The sequence below is a fragment of the Trichechus manatus genome, unplaced genomic scaffold (assembly GCF_000243295.1).
Source record: "Trichechus manatus latirostris isolate Lorelei unplaced genomic scaffold, TriManLat1.0 scaffold00162, whole genome shotgun sequence".
NCBI classification, from domain to species: Eukaryota; Metazoa; Chordata; class Mammalia; order Sirenia; family Trichechidae; genus Trichechus; species Trichechus manatus.
In genome coordinates, this window is record NW_004444098.1 from 765,602 (window position 1) to 788,158 (window position 22,557).

General features: G+C 41.1%; 1 protein-coding gene across 1 annotated transcript in view; it reads left to right on the forward strand.

Moving 5' to 3' along the window:
• Positions 1-22,557, forward strand: part of PIR (pirin) — a 133,221-nt gene that overhangs the window by 64,889 nt on the left and 45,775 nt on the right. The window contains exon 5 of the mRNA XM_004386326.1: positions 21,071-21,155. Coding sequence (XP_004386383.1) covers positions 21,071-21,155 — 85 coding nt within the window. The remainder of the gene's footprint in view (positions 1-21,070; positions 21,156-22,557) is intronic.

A 22,557-nucleotide genomic window follows, 5' to 3' on the forward strand; every position in this document is an offset into this window, starting at 1 on the left:
GTATTCTCACTCCATTTGGTGCTTGGCTGAGTTCTTTATCTCTTCATTTGATGTTTTAGGGTTTCAGGATTGTTGTATTCTCTGTTCGGCTTAGTTTTTCGGATCTTTGCTGTGGAGGGACGGCATGGTGCTTCTGCCTAGAGCACCATTTTGCCGGAACCTACCCAAACAGCAACAATCTTTATGGAAGCAGATTGCCAGGCCTTTCTTCCTCGGTGCCCTGGTTGGATTAGTCAAGTGAAAACCGTTTCCGCTACCCAGGGACCCGAGCCCTTTTTAAGTGGTTGCTATTTTTTAGTTCTCTGCAAAAGCCTTGTTCAGTGTTCATGTGGTTTACAGACATAACAAACAGAATCTTCCTTCTGATGGGCAGGCTATATTTAGGTATGGGATGATAACCATATTTTTAAAAATTCAATTTCCAAAGCAGTTTGTCAAAAATCTCGTGCAGTTGGCTCAGGTCTCACTTACTACTCTGTCTCCAGCACCTGAAACAGCCCCTGCTACGTAAAAGATGTTCGGTAAATACTTGCTGGATGCATGAGTGAAATAAATTAAAATGTAAGTGAACGCTGGAATAAGAGAAACTAGGACAAGTAGCAAGAAGACAGACAATGCAGAGATTAAGGAAGATTGGAATAAACTCAAAACCGAGCTTGCTAAATAAAAAGGTTAAAAGAGCAATCAAAGCAGCCAGATTATATTTTTAAAGATACAATACATGATTTAAGGGACTAGGAAGTAGAGAAATGAAAACCAGCTCAATTTGTAAAAATGTGAGTGCTAGGCTGTTTTGCAAGACCCAAATTGTTCCCTCCAGGTTTCTTCAATTCAAACAACAACAATGTGATGGAGCAGATGGCAGCAGATGGCAGCAGACGTTATAAGACTTGTGATTCCCCTTGGGGGTCCACAGGCATGTGTCTGTTTTGGGGCTTTAGCTTTTGAGCTTCATCCATGGTTTTCAGGGCACGGCTTAATCTCCAGAGCAGTGCACATACTTGCCACCTTTCAAGGGGTTCCTTCTAGGTGTTTCCCATCCCTCGCCCTGTAAGACAGAGTAGAACTGCCCCATAGGGTTTCCAAGGAGTGGCTGGTGGATTTGAACTGCCGACCTTTCTGTTAGCAGCTGAGCTCTTAACCACTGTGCCACCAGGGCTCCTCACCCTGGTTTAGCACCCACCCCGTGACCGTTAGGCAGTTCTCTCCCAGGCAAAAAGCAACCGGCCCACTTAATCAACAGATGTTGATAACGGACCGGCACGCAATTTATAATCAAGCCTGCGATTGTCACCTCCATTGGGAGAGCAGGTGGAGACTCCAGGCTACCTGGCAGGCCACTGGTGCACATCTGCGCTTTTCCTTTCCCAGGACTAGAGAAAAACAGCTGCCTACCACATTTCCCAGCTTTTATTTTTATCCAGGAAACTTTATTTAAGAATAGACCGTCCTTTGAGACACACTTTATCACCAAAATGCAATATTATCAATTTGATAAAAGATGGTTCATGTGGCCCGCAGGGAAATACTTCTATAGCATGTCTAAAGGTAGTGAGTTTTGGCTGTGATAATATTGGCTAGTAATATTGGGACATTTTTGCATTCTATCCAGTTCTCTATTTAAGGGGATATTTGAATTCTTTAATGACATCTGACACATGTTAAGTAGATCTTGCCGACTTCGCATTTGACCCCAAGTTCTCAGCTCCTCTCGCCTGCCTTTCTGAGTTTGCTTCTGTGCATCTTGTCATGTGGGGAGAGCTGGATCCTCTCGCGTTCTGTGCTGCTCTTCCTCCCCAAGCGCAGTGCTGCTCAAGGTTGTTGTTGTTGGTAGTTACCATCGAGTCAATTCTGACTCCTGGCGACCCCATGTGTGTCAGAGTAGAACTGCACTATACGGTTGTCAAGGTTGTAATCTTTACGGAAGCAGATGGCCAGGCCTTTCTTCTACAGCACTGCTGGGTGGGTTCAAACCTTTCTGCTAGTAGTTGAGTGCTTAACTGTTTGAGCTAGCCAGGGACTCCTCTGCTCAAGGTAGAATTTTAAAACTTCAGTCATGAAAACAGATAACACATATACATGCTTCTTTTTTTCTTGCCTTTGAAATATTTCAGCAAGTTCATGGGTTTACCTCAAAAAAGAATGACAAGCATTCTCCTAATGGCAGAAGTTGTGAATGGGCCAGTGGGGTTTTGACAAAGGCATTTGAGATAACCAGCTCCAGCTGTCCCAGAGAGCAAGCAAGGGAAAACAGTCCTTGCTCAGAAGGGCGTCCTCCCTTCCAAAGCTCTCTCTCTTTTAATTCATTTGATTTCTAATCAGAAGGCTCTGTGGTAGACACTGGATATTTTAAAAGGTTCCCTTTGGGGTGAGGATCAGGGGATAAGGATGTACTTGAGACTGCTCCTAGCAGGTGTTTTGGTTCTTGCTTTTTCTTTTTACTTTTGAAAGATGCAAGTGTTTACATACGGTAAACATCAGATTACACCAGAAAAGTAAAAAAAGCAGATCTTACAAATGAAAACAGACAAACCAAGAAAGAACCTAAAACTGGTATAGCCTAACCACACAGAGAAAAGATTTATTTTAAGGGCTTTTAAACAGAGTTCTCTGACTATACATTTTTAGTGAGATGTATTTTAAAGATGAAAAGAATGGCACAAAAAGAAAATTGTAAACTTCATAGTTTTATTTTTAGTGTTCATATTATCATTTTAAAATAATGTGTACATTGTATGAAAACAGCAAACAAGTAAATATGTTAATGTTTTAGGAATCAAGATTTTCCCAAGGAAATGTGATCCAAATATGAAATCCAAGAGTTTAGAAACATACTGTTAATAGTAAATGCTAAATTAAATATTAAATGGACATTTGTAAAACATGGTTGGCCATGTGTCTACAAGGCAGTTTTTGGAAACCGAATATGATTTGATCATTTTAGGAATCCCAGATTTTAGGGATATAATTTTCTGTTTCTTTCTGGTACCAGTCCCATCTTCCACTGGTTTTTATTGCCATGGAGTTTTCTTTTCTGGTTCGTAGTTAATTAGATGTTATGAGGAATGCTGGAGCCCCTGGGTGGTACAAATGGTTAACGTGCTCAGCTGCTAACTGAAAGCTTGGCAGTTCCAGAGGCATCTTGAAAGAAAGGCCTGGCAATCTACTTCTGAAAAAACCCACCATTGAAAACCCTCTGGAGCACAGCTCCACTCTGACACACAGGGGGTCGCCATGAGTCAGAATCGACTTGATGGCAACCGGTTATGGGACATGCTAAGAAAGTCCCACCTAAAAAATTCACGATCATCCAAATGAATTTTGGCTGACTTTCCCTTTTGAGATCAGAAATCCGTGTATTTTAATGGGGGGGGGAGTGGAAAGAAAAGGAAATAATCAGCCTAAGACAGAGACCTACATCCCAGGGCAAGGAGGAAGCAGAGCATTTGGGGAACGAATATTGTAAAGGGCAAAGGGCTGTAGCAATGGGAAGTTGAGGGTTTCACCATCTTCCTCTCCTTGCTACTATTCACCAAGGTCCAACCTAGGTCCAATCTCTTCCTTGCAGTCTTCCCAGCTGCCCTAGTGTGCGCGTGACTAAATCCACTGAGGTCCGCGCAGCCCTCCTGCCTTCACAGCTGATGAGCTTTGGGGACTGACAGTTAACATTTTGTTTACGTGGCCCATTCCTCCATGACCTTTGTTCAGTCACTAGGCATCTGCTGCATGCCCATCGGGAAGTACCCTGGAGATGTGATGTGAATAAGCTACAACCACCGTCCTCAAAAAAGTCACCGGCTTGTTGGGGAGAGCACCTGGCAAACATCAGAACTATAATGTGATGCGAGAAATACTAAAACAGCAGGATGTAAAAATGCCCGGGTAGTCTAGAGCAAAGGAGTCCTGGTGGCACAATGGTTAAGTGCTCAGCTGATAACCAAAAGGTTGGCGGTTCAAACCCACCCAGCAGCTCCATGGAAAAAAGACCTGGCGATCTGCTCCTGTAAAGGTGGTGGTTGTTGTTGTTGTTGTTGTTAGGTGCCGTTGAGTCAGTTCCGACTCATAGCGACCCCGTGTACAACAGAACGAAACACTGCCCGGTCCTGCACCAGCCTCACAATCCTTGTTACGCTTGAGCCCATTGTTGAAGCCACTGTGTCAATCTTTGCTTCTAAGGAGCATTCTGGCTGTACTTCTTCCACGACAGATTTGTTTGTTCGTTTTGGCAGGCCATGGTATATTCAGTATTCTTTGCCAAAACCATAATTGAAAAGCGTAATTTCTTCGTTCTTCCTTATTCATTGCCTGTAAAGATTACAGCCTAGGAAACCCTATGGGGCCGTTCTCCTCTGTCACATGGGGTCACTGTGAGTCAAAATCGACTCCACGGCACCTAATGGAGTCTAGACGAGGGAGAATTAATTCTGCTTATGTGGCGGGAGGGAGGGGAAAAAAAGAAAAGTGGACAGGGGTCATAATTTACAACGTCTTGTATAAAAGGCTTGGATAGTAGGAGTGAAATTGCTATTTGGGGATCATGATGGGGAGCTACATGGACAACCAGATGCCTGGTGAGGTTGTGGCAGGGAAAAAGGAAATAATGCACAATGTTGGGATGGAGGGAAACTCAAGACAAAGTTCACCACCCCTGAATTTTGCCTGTTGCTGACGGTTGGATGGATATTCTTGCATCCCTCTTTCCCAGGGTTTTAAATAGCGTGGCATGAGGTTAAGGGGGGATGGCCCCCCAGCATACTGTTGTCATCCTATCTAGTCTCAAATTTCATAAAGCAGTTCATTCATTCTCTAAGGCCTGCCCAACTGAGACCATCGAGCCTGATCTGAGCAGATGATCAGCATCATTCCACAGACAAGGGTAGAACTTGGCTCTGACTCAGTGTGGAGAGTAGGCACAATTAGGTCTTTTCGTCTTGTTTAGGAAAGAGGAGGACACCAAAGAAAGATACCCAGCAACTTCAAAGAACTTGTTGCAGGATTGTCCTGTGGTAGGCAGTCATAACTAGCACTTCATTTGCAGTTAGGAATGTTCAGATAAACAGTGGTCAGGATCTGCTCAACCCAGCTGTACAAAAGATTGCTCTTGCCCAGGGCAGCCCACTCGCCCCCGAAATACCATTCTTGGTGTGCGCAAAGGGTGCCAGATGGTCTTATTACTTCAAGATGTCCCCATTGACCTAATCACCTAGGAAGTACATTCCAGAGGTGTTGACACGCCCTCTTCTGCCAGTAAATGGAGAATGGATAGGTACGCATACAGTCCAGAAGTTACATCCTGTTCCATTCTTACGTTCCTGGCCCTAGGAATCAGGGTTATAAATTAGCAGGGCAATTTAGACAAATAGCATAATGAAAGCACTAAAAAACCAAGGTGTCACCTTCAATAAAGGTGAGTGGACCCTTGATGAATCATTGTAATCACTTCTGCAGCTGTTGAGGCTTGTCCTTTTAGGATCTAGTAAGTCTTTTCCCAGGAACACCTTACATATTTTTTCTAACCACGGCAAAAACTACAGGATGGCTTCAGAGAGCTGTCTTTAGACGCTTGGATGTTGCACTAGAAGATAAGCTCTCGCGGCTATTAATGGGGTGGATGTCAGCATTCTACAAACCGGCACTGGTGAGGATGAAACTTTATTTTGACTGAAAGACGAATCTTTGGGGTCATGAAGCTTTTGACCAATTTGACCAAAACCACACCAAGTGTGACGAGTAAATTCAGTGTCAGATATAATTCTGATTGCTTGACGCTTTATTAAGAATACTGCCCCTATCAAATGGACAACAGCAACTCAAAAGATTAGATAAGAACCTTAGGGGGACAGTGAGTCTATGTTAATGAGGGAGGAACAACTCAGAAAAGGGAGGTGAGAATGTTTGCACAACTAGAAGAATGTCATCGATGTCACTGAATTTGTACATGTAGAAACTGTTGAATTGGTGTATGTTCTGCTGTGTATGTTCTCAGCAACAACACCAAAGATAAAGCAAATTATATTAAAAAGAAAAGAAAACAGGATTCTCCCTGTGTATTTTCACACACAAAAATAAATAAATAAATACATAAAATAATAATAAAAATTCTGCCCCCGTGGACAGGCAGGGGGTACTCCAAGATAGCCAAGTATTTCAAAATTTCAACTCAAAGGGGCTATAAATCATAGATAGTGACTATTAAAAGAGGAGCGTGTTAGGGTCTTGAAATGCAGATCAAGACCGTCAGATCACCATCTATTGCAGATCCATGGGCTGTATATTATTCCCTTGGCTTAGTAAAATAAGACGGGGAAACTGTCAGGACCTGCCATTCCTGGAAGTACTCCCGTATGGGCCATGGGGAATTGGAAGGAATTTCCAGGAAGATATCTACTCTATTATTGTTCCGTCAAGCTCAACAAACATGTACGAAATACCAGCTGTGGGCCAGACCCTGAGCAGGTACAAAGATGAAAATGTCAGGGAGCTAGAAGGACACAGACAAAGGGACAGGCCCGTCAAGCAATAACATGAGTATAATTTGGGGAGCCCCCAGAGTAGTAAGCATAGTGGGTTTATGGGAAGGAAGAATAGGAGGCTTAGCCCAATCTGGAGGTTCACGAAAAGCTGGCCTAAGCCTGGAGAAGAGAATTTATCTGGCAAAGAAAGATGGAAAGAGTTTAGCCAGTGCAGAGATAGCATGAGTAAAGTGTTTCCATACAGAGGTGTGAGACAGTGTCGAGGCATAATTCAGTGCTTTTAGAGGCCTCCAAAACATACATTCATTTTACTATAAGCTCTGAATTATGCCTTGGGTGATTTGCATGTTTCTCTCTCTCACTCACCTTTCAGTTTGATTCTCTTTTGTCTTTAGAAAGATTCTGACTACACCAGTGATGTTTTACCTGGGGCAATAGGTCTCCCTGCTCCTCTGCCTTACGTCCCTCAGCCCAAGTAATCAAAACTTAAACAGTGCAAAATTCCACAGATACAGTGTCCTCCTGTTGCTGTCTACTGGAGTCATCCATATTGGGAATGCAACATGAGTCGGCTAAGGGCCAGCTCAGCCAGATTCACCGAGGAATAAGACAATAATTTGCCTCTTTTCATGAAACTTTAAAATCCTCTTTAAAAGCCTCTTTTACTTTCATGTTAGATGATCCTTTTTAACATTATAGAAGGAAACCGTGATGGTCATAATGTTTCTTTCCTGGTCCAATAAATAACCACTGGAGAAATGGAAGCCATTTTGAAGTCCAGTAAGGCCATTCTCTTCCACCTTCTTCAGACACCTGCCTGTGGTCATTTTTCTTCTCATCTCTGGGCTCTAAGACCAATGCTGGCTTTTGCTACCCTTCTGAGGAGCATTTCACAAGAGAGAGGGAGAGCTGGGTTGTGAAAAGGAGGAAGAAAAATAAACCAATGTTTTTTCTACTCCATCTTGGTTCCTTTAGCAGTGATTTTCATGCCTTTCCACTCTTTCTCCACCAGAGAGTTTTCTTACAGACTGCCCCTTGCCACCACCACCAATTGGAGTTTCTGCCAGTTGAGTCCTCTGGGCCAGCTTCTTTCTGGCAGCCTCAGGATCCCAGCTTTGGCAGCTCTGCTTGTCCTGAGTCAGCACCCACCTATGTTTCTATCTTGCCATGGGAGACATTGAGTGTCTGCATAACTACTTGGACTTGACTGGTGCATTTTCCCAGCATCAGATACTGATTTGAGGCCATCTGTTACTTATCAGTCCAAGAGACGTTTTGAGCATGAGTTTCTGGTGACTGTCATTCAACGTTTTTATAGGTTTGAACTGACAGAGTCTGTCTGCTAGACAAAAGCAGACCAATGCATTGAAGAGGGTCTGGAATTGGATAGAGTCAAAATAGGGAGTTGAAGTTGAGGAGATGATAAAAGATATACACCTTTCTTCCCTTCCAAAGTTCAGAAGGAATTGGGAGGTAGTCTGAGGAGTTGGCCAGATGGGAATCCAAATATCATCTTCATCACCAGGAAAATCTGGATGAGAGCATATGGCTTGCATCTGAGACCTGTTGGACTTCTTAATTTTTCATATTCTCCCACTTCATTAAACATGTCCAGGCAGAGCTGGGCAGTCGCAGGCCTCCCTTTCAGAGGCAGAGTTGTTACCTCTGGCAGAAGATGAGAACCTGTATGTCCGAAGCCGGTGTTGGGGGGCGGAGAAGCCTAGAAGGGCCTGCACTGAGCATGCTCAGTTCTTTGAATTACCCTCACCAACTATGTCCTTGTATCCCCTCCTCCCATGGATGAATGAGGAAGCCAGAGGGTATCCAGGAGTGTTGCCTTAGAGGGACATTGGATGAGGAGTCTCATGTTCTATTAGCCTTCTGTTCTGTTAATCTATTAGATTTGACATTTATCAGTGGCAGCCCCCTCAGGAAAGGAGAAGTTTATCAGAGTGGACTTCCTCCCATCAAAACTAACTTCTGCTCTCTGGGATAAATTTTACCCCCAAATCAAAAGCCAAACCAGTTGCTGTTGAATGGAATCGTACTCATGGTGACCCCATGTGTGTCAGAGTAGAGCTGTGCTTCATAGGGTTTTCAGTGGCTGAGTTTTTTGTAAGTAGATCAACAGGCCTTTCTTCCAAGTTGCTCTGGGTAGATTCGAACCACCAACCTTTTGGTTAGTAGCTGAGTGCTTAACCGTTTGTGCCACCCAAAAAACCAATTTTTCTCCCCCCCAAAACCAAAAACCAGTTGTTGTTGTTGAGTCAGTTCCAACTCATGGCAACCCCATGTGTCCAGAGTAGAACTGTACTCCATAGGGTTTTCAAGACTGTGACCTTTCAGAAGCAGATCACCAGGCCTTTCTTCCAAGGAGCCTCTGGGTGAGTTTGAACCGCCAACCTTTCAGTTAGTAGTTGAGCACTTTGTCGTTTGCACCACTCAGGAACTCCAGAGGGTCTGAAATGAGTACAGGGAGTATTTTCATTAAACCAACACCAAGGCCCATCTGTAGCCTAAGCTGAAAATTCACTCCTTAGTCTATTCCCTTGTCAAATTATTCCTGACCGTGTTGAGAGAGATGTGAAGAGCCCAAGTAGCAGCATAAAAATGATCTAAATATTAAAATATCCCAAATTTGAACACAAACCTCTCCCATCATGAAATTTCTAAGAAGAAAGTAAAGTTTCCATTGAACATTCCCTTGCCCTTATAAATCAAGTCAAAAGAAATCAAAATTGAAAATTACTTTCCAAATCAAGCCATTTAAAGCATTCTTACCCAATTTTAAGGATATATATATTTTTTTTTCTTTGTAAGCATTGTTTCCTGGGTTACCTCTCCTGGACTGGATGTGGCTTCATTAGGACTGCCAAAGCTGAATTCATTCAACCCCAAATCCCATTTGTCTCACTTTAAAAATAGTCCAAAAAGGTAATAGGAGACACATTTATCACAATACCAGCCCTCGGTGCATGACATTTCATTGCACAAGCAAATCTTCAAAACCCCAGAGCAGTTATCTTCAGAAGTAATGATGTACTTGGTCAGGCCAGAGAATTTAGCATTTAGATATCTGGGAGAACAAAACCATGTATCTATACTGTCTCCACCCTCTGAGGTGAAACACGCCTGCCTGTTTAGAAAAGTTAGATGCTTGTGTTGGTGGCAGCTCCAGCCACCAGATCTTAAGAAAGTCTTCCACACATCTACAGATGGCTGATAAGAATATGGAGAGATATTCTTCTCACTGATATGCAGAGAAATGTAAATTCAAATAATACGCTACCACTGGACACCCTCAGGTTGGCAAAAATTAGAAAGTTGCATACTATCAAGTGCTGGCAAGGATAGGAAGAAATGGAAACTTTAGTAGGTATGGTGAACTCTTCCATTCCTTGGAATCGTTGCTGTATGGTAGGAACTTCCTCTCCTCTTGTTTGTGGGTAAACGGGGCCATGTTCCGTACAGTTGGAACCTGTTTTAATACTTACTTTATTTAGATGAGTTGGACAGGAAACTTTCCACTCGTTCACGTCTTCCCATGCTGTAATAGGGTATTAGATCTGAATGAAGTTGTCAAGGCAGCCAGAGTCTAGAATTCCTGATTGTATGAGATACTTTTCAAAGCTAACCAAGACTACTCTTCCTTCTTCTTCGGGCACTCCCCTTTGAATCAGAATGTCAGGCAGCATGGACATGAGAGATCTGCTCTCCAACTCCACCACTTTGTCGATGAGAAAGCTGCAAGCCAAAGTCACACAGCACATTGCGGAAGGAGCCTGAACTCAAGCCCAGGTTTCCTGAATTTTGCCCCATTTTATTTGCACACTAAGCCTGCCTTGTGGCACCACTCAGCCCTTGTACATGAGCTTGCTGGGTGGGTCTCTCTCCAGTTCCGGAATGCCTTAACATTTTCATGGACAGAAGCCATGAATGAACCTCTCTTTTTTTCTACACCTAAAGGGTACTTTTGTTCTCACATCTTTACAAGCAAACACCCCTGACTTTCTGTGTTAGAACATTCTGTAAGCTATCACATAGGAGAACCCCTATGCCATAATAAGTTTCCCTTTAGTCATAAAATTGAAGATTCATACCTACATGAAGGAATCATTCCCCAGAGTTCTATGAAATCTTATCTTCGGCAAATAATTTTCCACATTACATCTCGATGCACTTTCTTGGAAGAACTCTTAAAAATATCCTAGTAAATACCAAATGCAGCTAATAGACATTAAAAATGTTACAGAGCCCTGTGAGGAATATTCTATCATTGGTTAATAGATTTGCTGACTCATCCTTGGAACTCATTACTTGTGGATGGGAGATAAGAGATAGGAAGGCTCCCTGTTGGCATATTTGGAGGGCGTTTGTGTTTTATTATATCATTGGCTTTATAGGTTATGGATGGATTGTTTGTACAAGACAGGAATGTTTGTTATTTCTCTGGCTTTAATTTTCAAAAAAATTAGAACAACATTTGTAACCCAACCTCAGGCAAGAATGCTGACTCAACAAGTGAAGAAATAAGAGTCCAGTTTCGCAATTAATGTGTCTCTGATTAAATTTTAGGATTGTGAGTCCTGTCAGCATCTTTATTCTTCTTACCTTTAGCCTGTTTCTAGCCTTTTTCTCTTCACTGTCCTTCCCATAACTCAAAGGTGAGAAGGAGAAGGAATAGAGAGTTACTAGTGATTAAAGGGCTGCTTGAAAAAAAAAGATGCTATAGAGAGTAGACTATAGTATAATTAGGGTACTATTTCTAAAATTATTGGTCAACTGGACAGCTTGATGCTCAAGATTTTCCACAGTCTTTCATGGTTGATAGAAGTTAAAAATGTTTTCTGGATCTCTCTAGCTCTCATGCTATACAGTCATTGGCATTTTGCCTAAGAGTTTCTTGTCTTCCTTTATGTCGCACTTCATGTATATGTCCAAACATGATTCCAGGATTTTAATCCTTCCCATGATACCTTTGGCACTGAGGATGGAAACTAATCTCTCCCACTCCTTATCAGAATTGTTTGAAATAATCAAGAATTCAGCAATCAGAGTGCTTTGGATTGGGGACAGAAGATTTATCATCTCGTTGAAGAGCATCAGCCTATTCTGAACAATGACGGTTGGAAGGTTGCTGTAAATAATGTGGTAAATCTACTTTTCCTTTCCTCAAGGCCTCTTAAGATATCCAGGAGAAAGGGGAAGGTATGGTTCTCCACACAGGGGACATGGGAACTGGCGGTGAGTTTCTTGTGTATGAAGGTGCAAGGAGTGGTTGAATAGACCTGTGCTGATGTTTTTTCTCCCCCAATGCAAAGCCCAACAGACCATGAGAGTGGGAAGGTGGCAGAAGGAAGATGAGGAGATTGGGCAGCCCTGTGGGATATATTCTAGATGACTAGATGTATTAGATGTAATAGATGACAACATGGGCTCCTTTTATTAGCTGGGGCTCCTGAGCTAGTTAGTGAAGTGGACATCTGGTTTTCCCCCATTGAGGCTCTTCCTTGTGTCAGAAAGAGAAATAGAAATAGGCCCAAGTATATATGCAAATTTACTAATGATAAAGAAGATTATTGTCAATCCAGGAAAAGGGGAGACTAAATCAGCAAATGGAACTGGGACAGTTGGTTAGGCATTGATAGAAAGAAATCAGTTTAGCTCATGATCTCATACCTCATAAAAAATAAATTCTAAATAGATTAGAGAATTAAATATTAAATATTTTGAAGTATAAAATATAGGCAAACATTTAAATGATCTTAGTATGGGGAAAGACTTTCTAAATTTAAGAGCATTGGAGAGAAAAGATTGATATACTGACCTATGTCTGAAATTTCATAAACGAAATTAAAGGCCCAAAACGAACTGGGAGATTTTTGCAACAAGTATTAGTAAGGGATAATGGCCTCAAGAGGAGCCCTGGTGGCACAGTGGTTAAAGTGCTAGGCTGCTAACTGAAAGGTCGGCGGTTTGAACCCACCAGCCACTCTCTGGGAGAAAGATGTGGCAGTCTGCTTTGGTAAAGATTTCAAGCCTTGGAAACCCTATGGGGCAGTTCTACTCTGTCCAATAGGGTTGCTATGAGTCGGAATCGACTTGATGGCGATGAGTTTGGTTTGGACTGGCCTTAATTCATTTTTTAAAATTCTCATACAAATTGATAAAAGAAGCATAGAATTCCCTTGATTCCACACACCCCCATTCTCTATTCCCTGTCAGAGTCATACATACTTCACGTAAAATTTTTCTACGCATGTTCTCTCCACTTCACCTTCTCCACGCTCTCAGTTTGGCACCCACCCCCACAGATCCGTTGAACCAGCCACCACTGACTTCCATGTGGCCAAACCCAGAGGTCTTTTTTTCTTTACTCATGTCATCTCTTCCTTTCCGTGACTTTGCCACTTCCTCCTCCTCAGTACCCTCTCCCCCTTCTTTGGCGTCTGGGATAATACATTATTGTGTCTCTGGATGCTCCTTCTCACTTTCCTTTCTCAGGTAGGTACTTTATGTACTAGACCCCTACATGTCCAAGTTCCCTGGATTGCAGTCCTGAGTCTTCTTTCTTCTATTGAACTTCATTTCTCTGGGTGATGTCATCCACCCCATGGACTTAGATAACATTTATAGTCTGACGACTCCCAAATTTGTATCCACAGCACAAGCCTTACCTCTGAGCTCTAGGTAGTAGACTCATATATTCAGCTGCCGAATTGACATCTCCATTTGCATGATTTCCAGGCATGTCAAACTTACAATAGCAAACATCGAACTCTTGTTCCCCCATCCTCACCTGCCTTGACAACAAACAAAAAAAACCTGTTTCCCTTACAGTCTTCCCCTGCTTTAATGAATGGCACCATCACCCACTACTCAAAGTAGAAATATGGTGGTCTTCCTTATTGCTCACTCTCACCCCCTCCCACATCCAGTCCATCGGAAAAAACTTTCTATCTCTCACTTCTTACTTACTCCCCTCCAGTTCTCTACTCAGCAGTTCAGATCAGCTCTTCAAGGTAGAACTTAGATCCAGTCGCTCTGCTGCTTTGAATTCTTCAATGCCTTACATGACTTACATTTGATTGGCTCTTTACTCTCTAAACTCACCTCACATCATTTTCCCTGGTAACCGTTTTGTGTCTGCCATGTTGTTCTCCTCTCAGTTTCTAAATACACCAAGCTCTTTACTGCCTCACGGACTTCCCACTTGCAGAAGGTTTATTTAATTGTTGTTATAGCTCCTTTTCCTGCCCAGAAACCTCTTACCCCAAACTCTTCTCATTCAAAACTCCACTTTTATCAGTCCAATCTCCTTAGAGAGGTCTTCCATATCTACATAGGTTACTCCCTCTCATTTTATTATCGCTCTCTGAACTCTACTTATTTTTTTTTATAGCGTGTAGCACATTTTATAATTTTATGTTTAATTTGTTAGTCTTCCTCCCTAGAGAGTAACCTCCGTAAGGGGTGAGCAGATCTGTCATTCACCAATATACATATCCAATGACTAGCATATAACAGGCTCTCAGTCAATATTTAGTGAATGAGGGAATTTAATTAGTAAGTGAATGAATTAAAGCTCAAATAAGTAAATGGGCAGAGAGTTTATAAAAAGAAAATTCCAGACAGCCTAATTAATACACATGAAGAATCTAGAACAGTGCCTGGTATATTCTAAGCCCTAAATATATTTAGCTATTTTTATTTGTTATATTAATAATATTTAATAGTGTTTATTAAATTATAATAAATTTATTGTCATAAATTAATGATAATAATTAAAATAAATTTATTGTCATAAATTAATGATAATAATTAAAATATCACTCAGACCGATCGATTATCAACTTAAAAGAGTTAAGGGGATACCAATTTCTGCTTCTTAAATTTAGCTAAGATTAAAAAAAATAATATTGTCAACATTTTGGTGGATACTAAGTGATTTGGCCAGAAGCAGTTTGGATGAAAGCAAGTCAGAGAGTATAGCAACTGATCAAAATGATGGTTTCTTCGAGAGCAAGTATTCCTAGACACTGGTTTTTCAGATATGGATATTTGTACTGTAGCGGTGGTGCCTTTAAACTTTTTTTTCAAAAATGCTTAGCTTTTTTCCTTTTCCTTTGGTCCATTTTTCAAAGATTTTCAGGTGTGTTCTATTTTTTCTTGCTAGCAATTAATCCGTGTCTTTTATGTTTGTGACAAGAAAATACAGAAAAGAATCTAAATGTTCAACAGTAGGGGATTTGTTGGAATGAGTTAAATTTGCTTTTGGCCACATTGCATTCAACCATAGGTATATCAAGAGCGTTTAAAATGGCCAGACCTTTAAGACCTATAGATTCACTTTGAAAGGAAACAATTAGAAATCTGGTGTAAATATTTATGTGCAAAGGTATTCATTAAAAGTTAATAATGTTGCAAAAAATCATAAATCTTAATGTCCCACATTTAGGGGGATGGTCCAACATGAGTGTGAGGCTCCAGGAACAGATAGAAACACTCTTACAGCTCTTGAGGATTGACGTTCGTTAGTACAGTTCTGTAACTGTTTTTTAAAGAAACATATGATAGTAGGCCACCACCTGTCTGTCAGTTTGTTGTGCTGTGGTGGCTTGCATGTTGGTTTTTTTTTTGGAGGTTTGTGGTTTGTTTGTTTTTTTTATTATACTTCAGGTGAAGGCTTACAGAACAAATAGTTTCTCATGAAATGGTAGTACACATGTTGTTTTATGAGATTGGTTAACAACCCCACAACATGTCAACTCTCTAACTTCTCAACCTTTTTTTTGGTGAAAATACACATAGCCAAAGATACACCATTTCAAAAATTTCTACATGCACAGTTCAGTGACATTGACTACACTCTTCCAATTGTGCATCTTCTCACTTAAGATGAAGGCTTACAGAACAAAATAGTTTCTCATTTAACAGTTACTACAGATGTTGCCCTATGACAACGGTTAACAATCTCACAACACATCAACAATATCCTTACTCAACCTGGGGATCCCTATCACCATTGCGTGTTGTTTTGATGCCGGAAGCTATGCCACTGGTATTTCAAATACCAGCAGGGTTACCCATGGTGGACAGGTTTCAGTGGAGCTTCCAGACTAAAACAGACTAGGAAGAAAGGCCAATTAGCCAATGAAAACTCTATGGATCACAACAGAATATTGCCTGATACAGTGCTGGAAGATGAGCCCCCTAGGTTGGAAGACAACAAAGAGCTAAAGCACGCTGGCGATTGTGGGGATAGCGCAGGACCGGGCAACGTTTTGTTCTGTTGTACGTGGGGTCGCCATGAGTTGGAGCTGATTTGACGCCAACAGTATAGTAGGATTGAGAATTTGAGTGCATTTTCTGGGGAAAAAAAAAAAAAAAAACACACTAAATCATAGATGGTATTTGAAATAGTCTCCAAAAAGAAATATGAAAGCATTTAGTACAGCTCTGACACGTGACACCAAATTGCTGCCACTTATTTTTAGGGAAGGTGGCCTGGTGGTAAAAGCAGCTGCATTCAGGGATAAATGGGCTGCAGTTACCTGTGAAAGGGGAGGCAGTGGCAAAATGAAAGGTATTTCCTTTGCCATGCTCATACATACCAAGGCAGCATGCTCTTTGCGTTTTGTTGGGAGAACGTTTTTAAGCCACATGGCTTACATGTGGAAATGATTTTGTCTCCTAATTAAGATCACATTTATGAATGAAAGCAGAGGAAGGAAGCCAGTTTGACCCAAAAAAAAAAAAAAAAAGCCAGGGTAAGTGGGAAGTCTTTGAAGGATCTAAGATGAAGGTAGCTGGGGTCGGAAGGCAATGGTTTTCCGGCAGTATGCTGTCTTGCAGTCATTATTAGAGTGGTGTCTGAGACTGAGACTTACTAATGGTTTAGTTCTGGCGTATTTATAGAGAAAGAGAGACAAAGCTTTCCTGGATTTGGCAACGCCCCTGTTGTTACAAAACCAGTTGCCATCGAGTCCACTCCAACTCATGGTGACCCCATGTGTGTCAGAATAGAACTGTGCTCCACAGGGTTTTCAGTGGCTGATTTTTCAGAAATAGATTGCCAGGCCTTTCTTCTGAGGTGCCGCTGAGTGGACTCGAACCTCCAAGCTTTTGATTAGCAGCCGAACACTGTTTGCACCACCCAAAGACTCCCCTGTTGTTATAGGTTAGCCAAAATTTACTATTAACCTGTTATGAAGAGTTACATTACTTACCGTCTAGAAACTTTTCCTGCATGATATTTAAACGGTAAGATTTTAAGCCACTGGGCTTTTCAAATAACAGGCTAAAACCTTTAAAGAAAACTTTCCCAAACACATTTAACAGAGATTATGTAAAGGGAAGAAGGATGAAACAGGGATAGCTTGGGATCTTCGTACCTGTGCAGGCACTATTAATCAGAACCATAACAGAGAAAAACAAACCCGTTGCCGTCGAGTCGATTCCGACTCATAGCGACCCTATAGGACAGAGTAGAACCGCCCTGTAGGGTTTCCAGGGAGCAGCTGGTGGATTCGAACTGCCAGTCTTTTGGGTAACAGCCAAGCTCTTAACCACGGCGCCAACAGAGAAGGAAAAAGAAAACCATTTCACTGATGGAATTCAAGTGCATTAGTTCTGCCCATGCTGAAACGGATTTGTAGAGGAATGTTTTATTTTAAGTTGACATGGACCAATTTCTGTGAATCCTGGGGAAGCAGATACATTCATTGATAACTTAAGTTTTAACCTAAAAGAACGATGTGTTTCATTAAATTCTCATTCCATTTTGAGGGTCTAAGTTTCATACTATACATAAAAGTAAACACAATGGAACACAAGAAAGAATGTTGATAATGGCAGTATTTCTTTATGGTTGCAGATCAGTAGTGTGTGTAATAGAACAATTAAATCCAGGTTTGCTCAAAATGCATTCAAAGCTGGCATTACCATCAAATGAATATAATTTATATTTGCTATTTCAATAGAGTTACCATGGAACATTCAAATTAAAAAACAAAACCTACCTGCCTTTCAAAAAAATTACATATATATATTATATACATACATACATACATACACGTATACTCATGGGTACAGCTTCCAAATTGAGTTTTTTTTTTTAATAACTGTATTGTACTTTAGATGAAGGTTTACAGAGCAAACTAGCTTCTCGTTAAAACAGTTAATACACATATTGTTTTGTGACCTTGGTTGCTAACCCCAGACTGAGTTTTTATCTCATTGTAGTTTAACTAAAATCGAATAATATATATTTAGGTTTGTTGTGGGGTTGTGGGTAGTTTATTATTCAAGAAATGTTATAGCAAAACCTTCAATGATTCAGTTTTCAATTAAAAACACTGAAAACTGAATTCTATTTGAGGTTATAGATGTGGTGCAGAACACCTTCAAAATGAATTAATTTTTTCCCTTTAGCCCTTTTCACACTGTAAGACAACAGGATATATTTGTGGTTTCTCACAGAAGAGTATGTGTGTGTGTTTGCAGTCTTGGGTACATTAGTAGCTTCTGGACAGTATGTGTAGGTTAAGAAACTAGAGACAAGAAGAAAACAAAGGGAACCAACCAGGAGGGCAAAGATGGATGACCGAGGTTGAGGGGGAAGGGCAAGAATAGGGGGAGTTAACCAGCCCTTCCCCCTCAGCCCCGGTTGCCCTCCCCCTCCCCAGCCACGTTGTCACTTCTCTACATCTCTAGTCTGACAGAGCACAAGGGAGTTTCAGAAATTAAAGTGTGGAAGAAAACGTTCATTCTCCGACTCAGAACTTCAGAACCAGAAAAAGACTTAAATATTAGGAAGTCCCTCTACCACCACATTTTTGGATGAGAGAACCACACCTGGAAGAAGGTAAATGCTGTGCTAATAAAGCAGGAAAAGCAATACTAGCATCAAAGACTCCCGGTTTCCAGCTCAACATTATTTTTATGACAGCATTCAGGAAGAATGCTAGTAAAAATTAAACCAGAACTTCTTTGTGATTAATCTCTTCGCTGTAGGCAGGGATATTGCATCTGCCACTGAGGCAGAGGTTGGGGAAAATTCTTAACCCAACAGGCATCTACTTTCTGGAAGAGAACAAGATACTTCCCAAGCAGAGGAGTCATCTGATATTATATGACATTTACCCTGGAGGTAATTTTAGAAGTCTTCCATCAGTCATAGCCAGTCCCTTTCTCGGTGGTGCTTAGACACCTAATGATCCCAGAGAACCCCTGTGTCCCACGTGTGCTGCCCTTCTTCTGTTGCTGTTTCAAGCTCTTCAGATTGATTGTGAATCTTTGACTTCGGGTTGCCCTTCATGTCACAGGTCTTTCTGGTTTCACTTACGCATGTGCCGGGGAATTTTCTTTTCCAGTCTTTGAAGCTGTATTGCTGAACCTTGACCATTTAAGCCATGTAAAGCCATCCATGAGACCATTTTAAAGCCCAGTGCTTCAACCCATGAGGCAGTCAAAGGAACGGGGAAATGTACATTTGATTTTGGAATAGTCAACCCTTATTTATAATTCTCTATTCCAAAATCAAATGTACAGACACACACTTTGACCACACCAGAGTCACTTGTCTTGAAGAGGGGTACTGTATTTTGTTACATATAGGTAAATATACTGAAGAATACCTTATGTATACTATTAGTAAATATATTCAATAAATATTTACTGAATGCCCACTCTGGGGATTCAGTGGTAAAAAAGGCAGACACGTCCATGTTCGCACAGAGTTGACATAATTGCTCTGCAAAATGATTCTTCAATAATCCTGGGCTCCAGATTCTCTCCTTTTGTCTGTTTACATGTGCTTGTTTTTAATGAATGTAAGCTGCAATAATAATGAAAACTAAAAAAAAAAAAAAAAAAAAGAGGTATTCGACTTATATCAAAACCGACTGATAACGGGGTCATCCGAACGGGACCCTGTCGTAAGTCAGGGACTACCTGTATAACATATTTACAGAACAGTACACAAATCAAGTGTATGGCTCAGAGAATTTTCACCAAGGGAACATACCCATGAAACCAGCAGTAAGGTCAAGAAACACAACGGTACCAAATTTCAGAAGCCACATTTTTAACCCCTTCATGTTACTAGCCTACCCAAGGTGGCCGCTTTTATGATTGATCACACCCTAGATTAGTTTTGCCTTGTTTTGATTCATCTGGGTTGATGCAGTAGTCGTGGTTCATTCATTCTCCTGGCTATCGAGTAGTCCATTGTATAAGTGGATTCCAATTCATTTACCCATTCTATCGGAGCCCTGGTGGAGAAGTGGTTAAGAGCTCAGGTTTCTAACCAAAAGGTCTGCAGTTCAAATCCACCAGCTTCTCCTTGAAAACCCTATGAGGCAGTTCTACTGTGTCCTGTAGGATCGCTATGAGTCGGAATCATCGACTCAATGGCAACTGATTTTGTTTGGTTATTGTTAAAGGACATCTGGAATATTTCCAGTTTGGAGCTATTACCAACATTGTCACTAGTAAGATTGTTGTACATATCTTTAGGTGAACATATGTACACGTTTCTGTTGGGTGTACATATCAGAATGCTGTGCCATAGGTTATGAACATAATCATCTGTACTACATACAGCCAAGCAGTTTTCCAAAGTGTACCAAGTTACCGTTCCACCAGCAATGTGTGAAAGTCCCAGGAATCCCTTACCCTTGCCAAACTTGTTACTATCTGCTTTTTCATTGTCGTGTGTATTTTTAAGTTAAAAAAAATAGAGCCACAGAGACTTTGTAATAACCATGAGACATGATAAAGTTTGTAGCAAAATCCCTTGAATTTTGGTCCATGCCTATGATTCGGGATTGTATTATATTGAATTACAAACTCTGCATAACTGTTAATGGAATCAAAGCCACTGTTTACAATGGAAAATCCTGCAAACTATGCTACAGTTGGGGTTGTAGCTTTTTCAAGCCAGAGTGGTGAACAAACATTTTTGCAAGAGTCAAGTAAGAAAAAAATATTTACAGGCCCCTTTTTTGAATTTGAAAATTAAAAAAATGGCTGTATTGAGTCCTGGGAAGGAAACACACATTCAGTGAGATAACATCATATCGGGTAAAAAACCAAAACCAAACCCGTTGCTGTCGAGTCAATTCTGACTCATAGCGACCCTATAGGACAGAGTAGAACTGCCCCATAGGGTTTCCAAGGAGCACCTGGCGGATTTGAACTGCTAACCTTTTGGTCAGCAGCCATAGCACTTACCACTGTGCCACCACATCAGGTGGAAGCCTGGAAATTAGAAAGTGGGAACAACTGTTGGTAGTAAAATACGGACGTCAGACAGTATTTGAGAAGTGGCTGTAAGGAGACAGCCAACACCCTGGAATTAGCTTGTCAACCACATTGTAAAGCTAGGAGAGCTAACTTTTAGATCAAGACCCTTCAGAGGGGGCTGTATCAGCGGCTCAGTAATACCACTTCCCTCTGAGGAATTGTAAATATAATTATACAGTTATATTGCAATTATATAATACGCCCCAGGCTTATTACAGAAGAAGCCAGCTGAAGTAAAGAACCTTATCCTTGGAAAAATGCTGAGAGTTGGTTTCCTTTTTCTTTTTCAGTCCAAGGTTTACACTCGCACACCAACTTTGTATTTGGACTTCAAACTGGAGCAAGGAGCAAAGCATTCACAGCCCATTCCCAAAGGTAGGATGGTCTCTGGGGTTTCATGATCATTTCAGAACAAAACAAGGGGGCTGCTTTCTCTGGAAGGTGGTGGTTTCTGAACGTCAGCACCAAGTTCTATGACTGTCTGGGGCATAGGTGTTTAAAGTAGCAAATACTACTGGGGCTTTTCAAGTTAAAATCAGGAAGAAATCATAGAATGTTAGGGCTGGCCATAACCCTTATTTGACAAGCGTGGACACTAAGGCCCAACAGATTACTTACTTGCTCAAGGCCATGTAAAGACTTACTGGACAAGGCAGGACTTGTACCCAGGTCTCCTGACTTCCAAGCCAGTATTGACTCCCAGTGTTCCTGGAGGCAAATTCAGACCTGCTTTACTTATAAACAAGTGCATACTTGATTGGGGTCCAGCTATTGTGATGGAGGACTTAAAGTTGACATGTGAATTCAAAGAGTAATTAGAAAACTCCCCAGTATTTAAGGCCAATTTTATTTTTAAAAATGGTTACACCAGAAGTCCTTAGTAAATGGTTACAGCAGAAGTCCTTAGTAGATGGTTACACCAGAAGTCATTAGTAAGTGGTTCACCAGAAGCCATTATCCTCAAACTCATTATTTTCTTCTTCTTTTCATTCCGACCATTTTTAAGTACAAAAAATATTTTACATGAATTATTTAAACATAGCCTATACTCACACATGATTTCACAGCAATAAGTGTGGTAGTACATATACTTTAACTTTTTGGTGGAGTGCTTTTTCTTTTGAGTTTGCTCCCTTCCACTCCATTTCCTTCCTCATCCACCCACATCAGTATCCCCTAGTCCCAGATATATCCTGGATTCCATTTTCTTACGTTTTCTCCACACTTATTTTTCTACACTAACACAAATATACATGTAAATATATTCATATGCAAGATTATTTTGTCATTGTTGTACTAAAACCGAATCATAAGTACTTTTTGGCATCTTGTGTTGTTTTTTTTTTTTGTACTTTAGATGAAGGTTTACAGAACAAGTAGTTTCTCATTAAACAGTACACATACTGTTTTATGACATTGGTTAACAAGCCCATGACATGTCAACACTCTCCCTTCTCGACCTTGGGTTGCCTATTACCAGCTTTCCTGTCCCCTCCTGCCATCTAGTCCTTGTCCCTGGGCTGTTGTGCCCCACTAGTCTTGTTTTGTTTTATGGGGCTGTCTAATCTTTGGCTGAACGGTGAACCTCGGGGGTGACTTCAGTCATTACTGAGCTAAAAGGGTGTCTAGGGGCCATACTTTCGGGGTTTCTCCAGTCTCTGTCAGGCCAGTAAGTCTGGTCTTTTTTTGTGAGTTAGAATTTTGCTCTACATTTTTCTCCAGCTCTGTCCGGGACCCTCTGTTGTGATCCTGATCAGAGCAGTCACTGGTGGTAGCC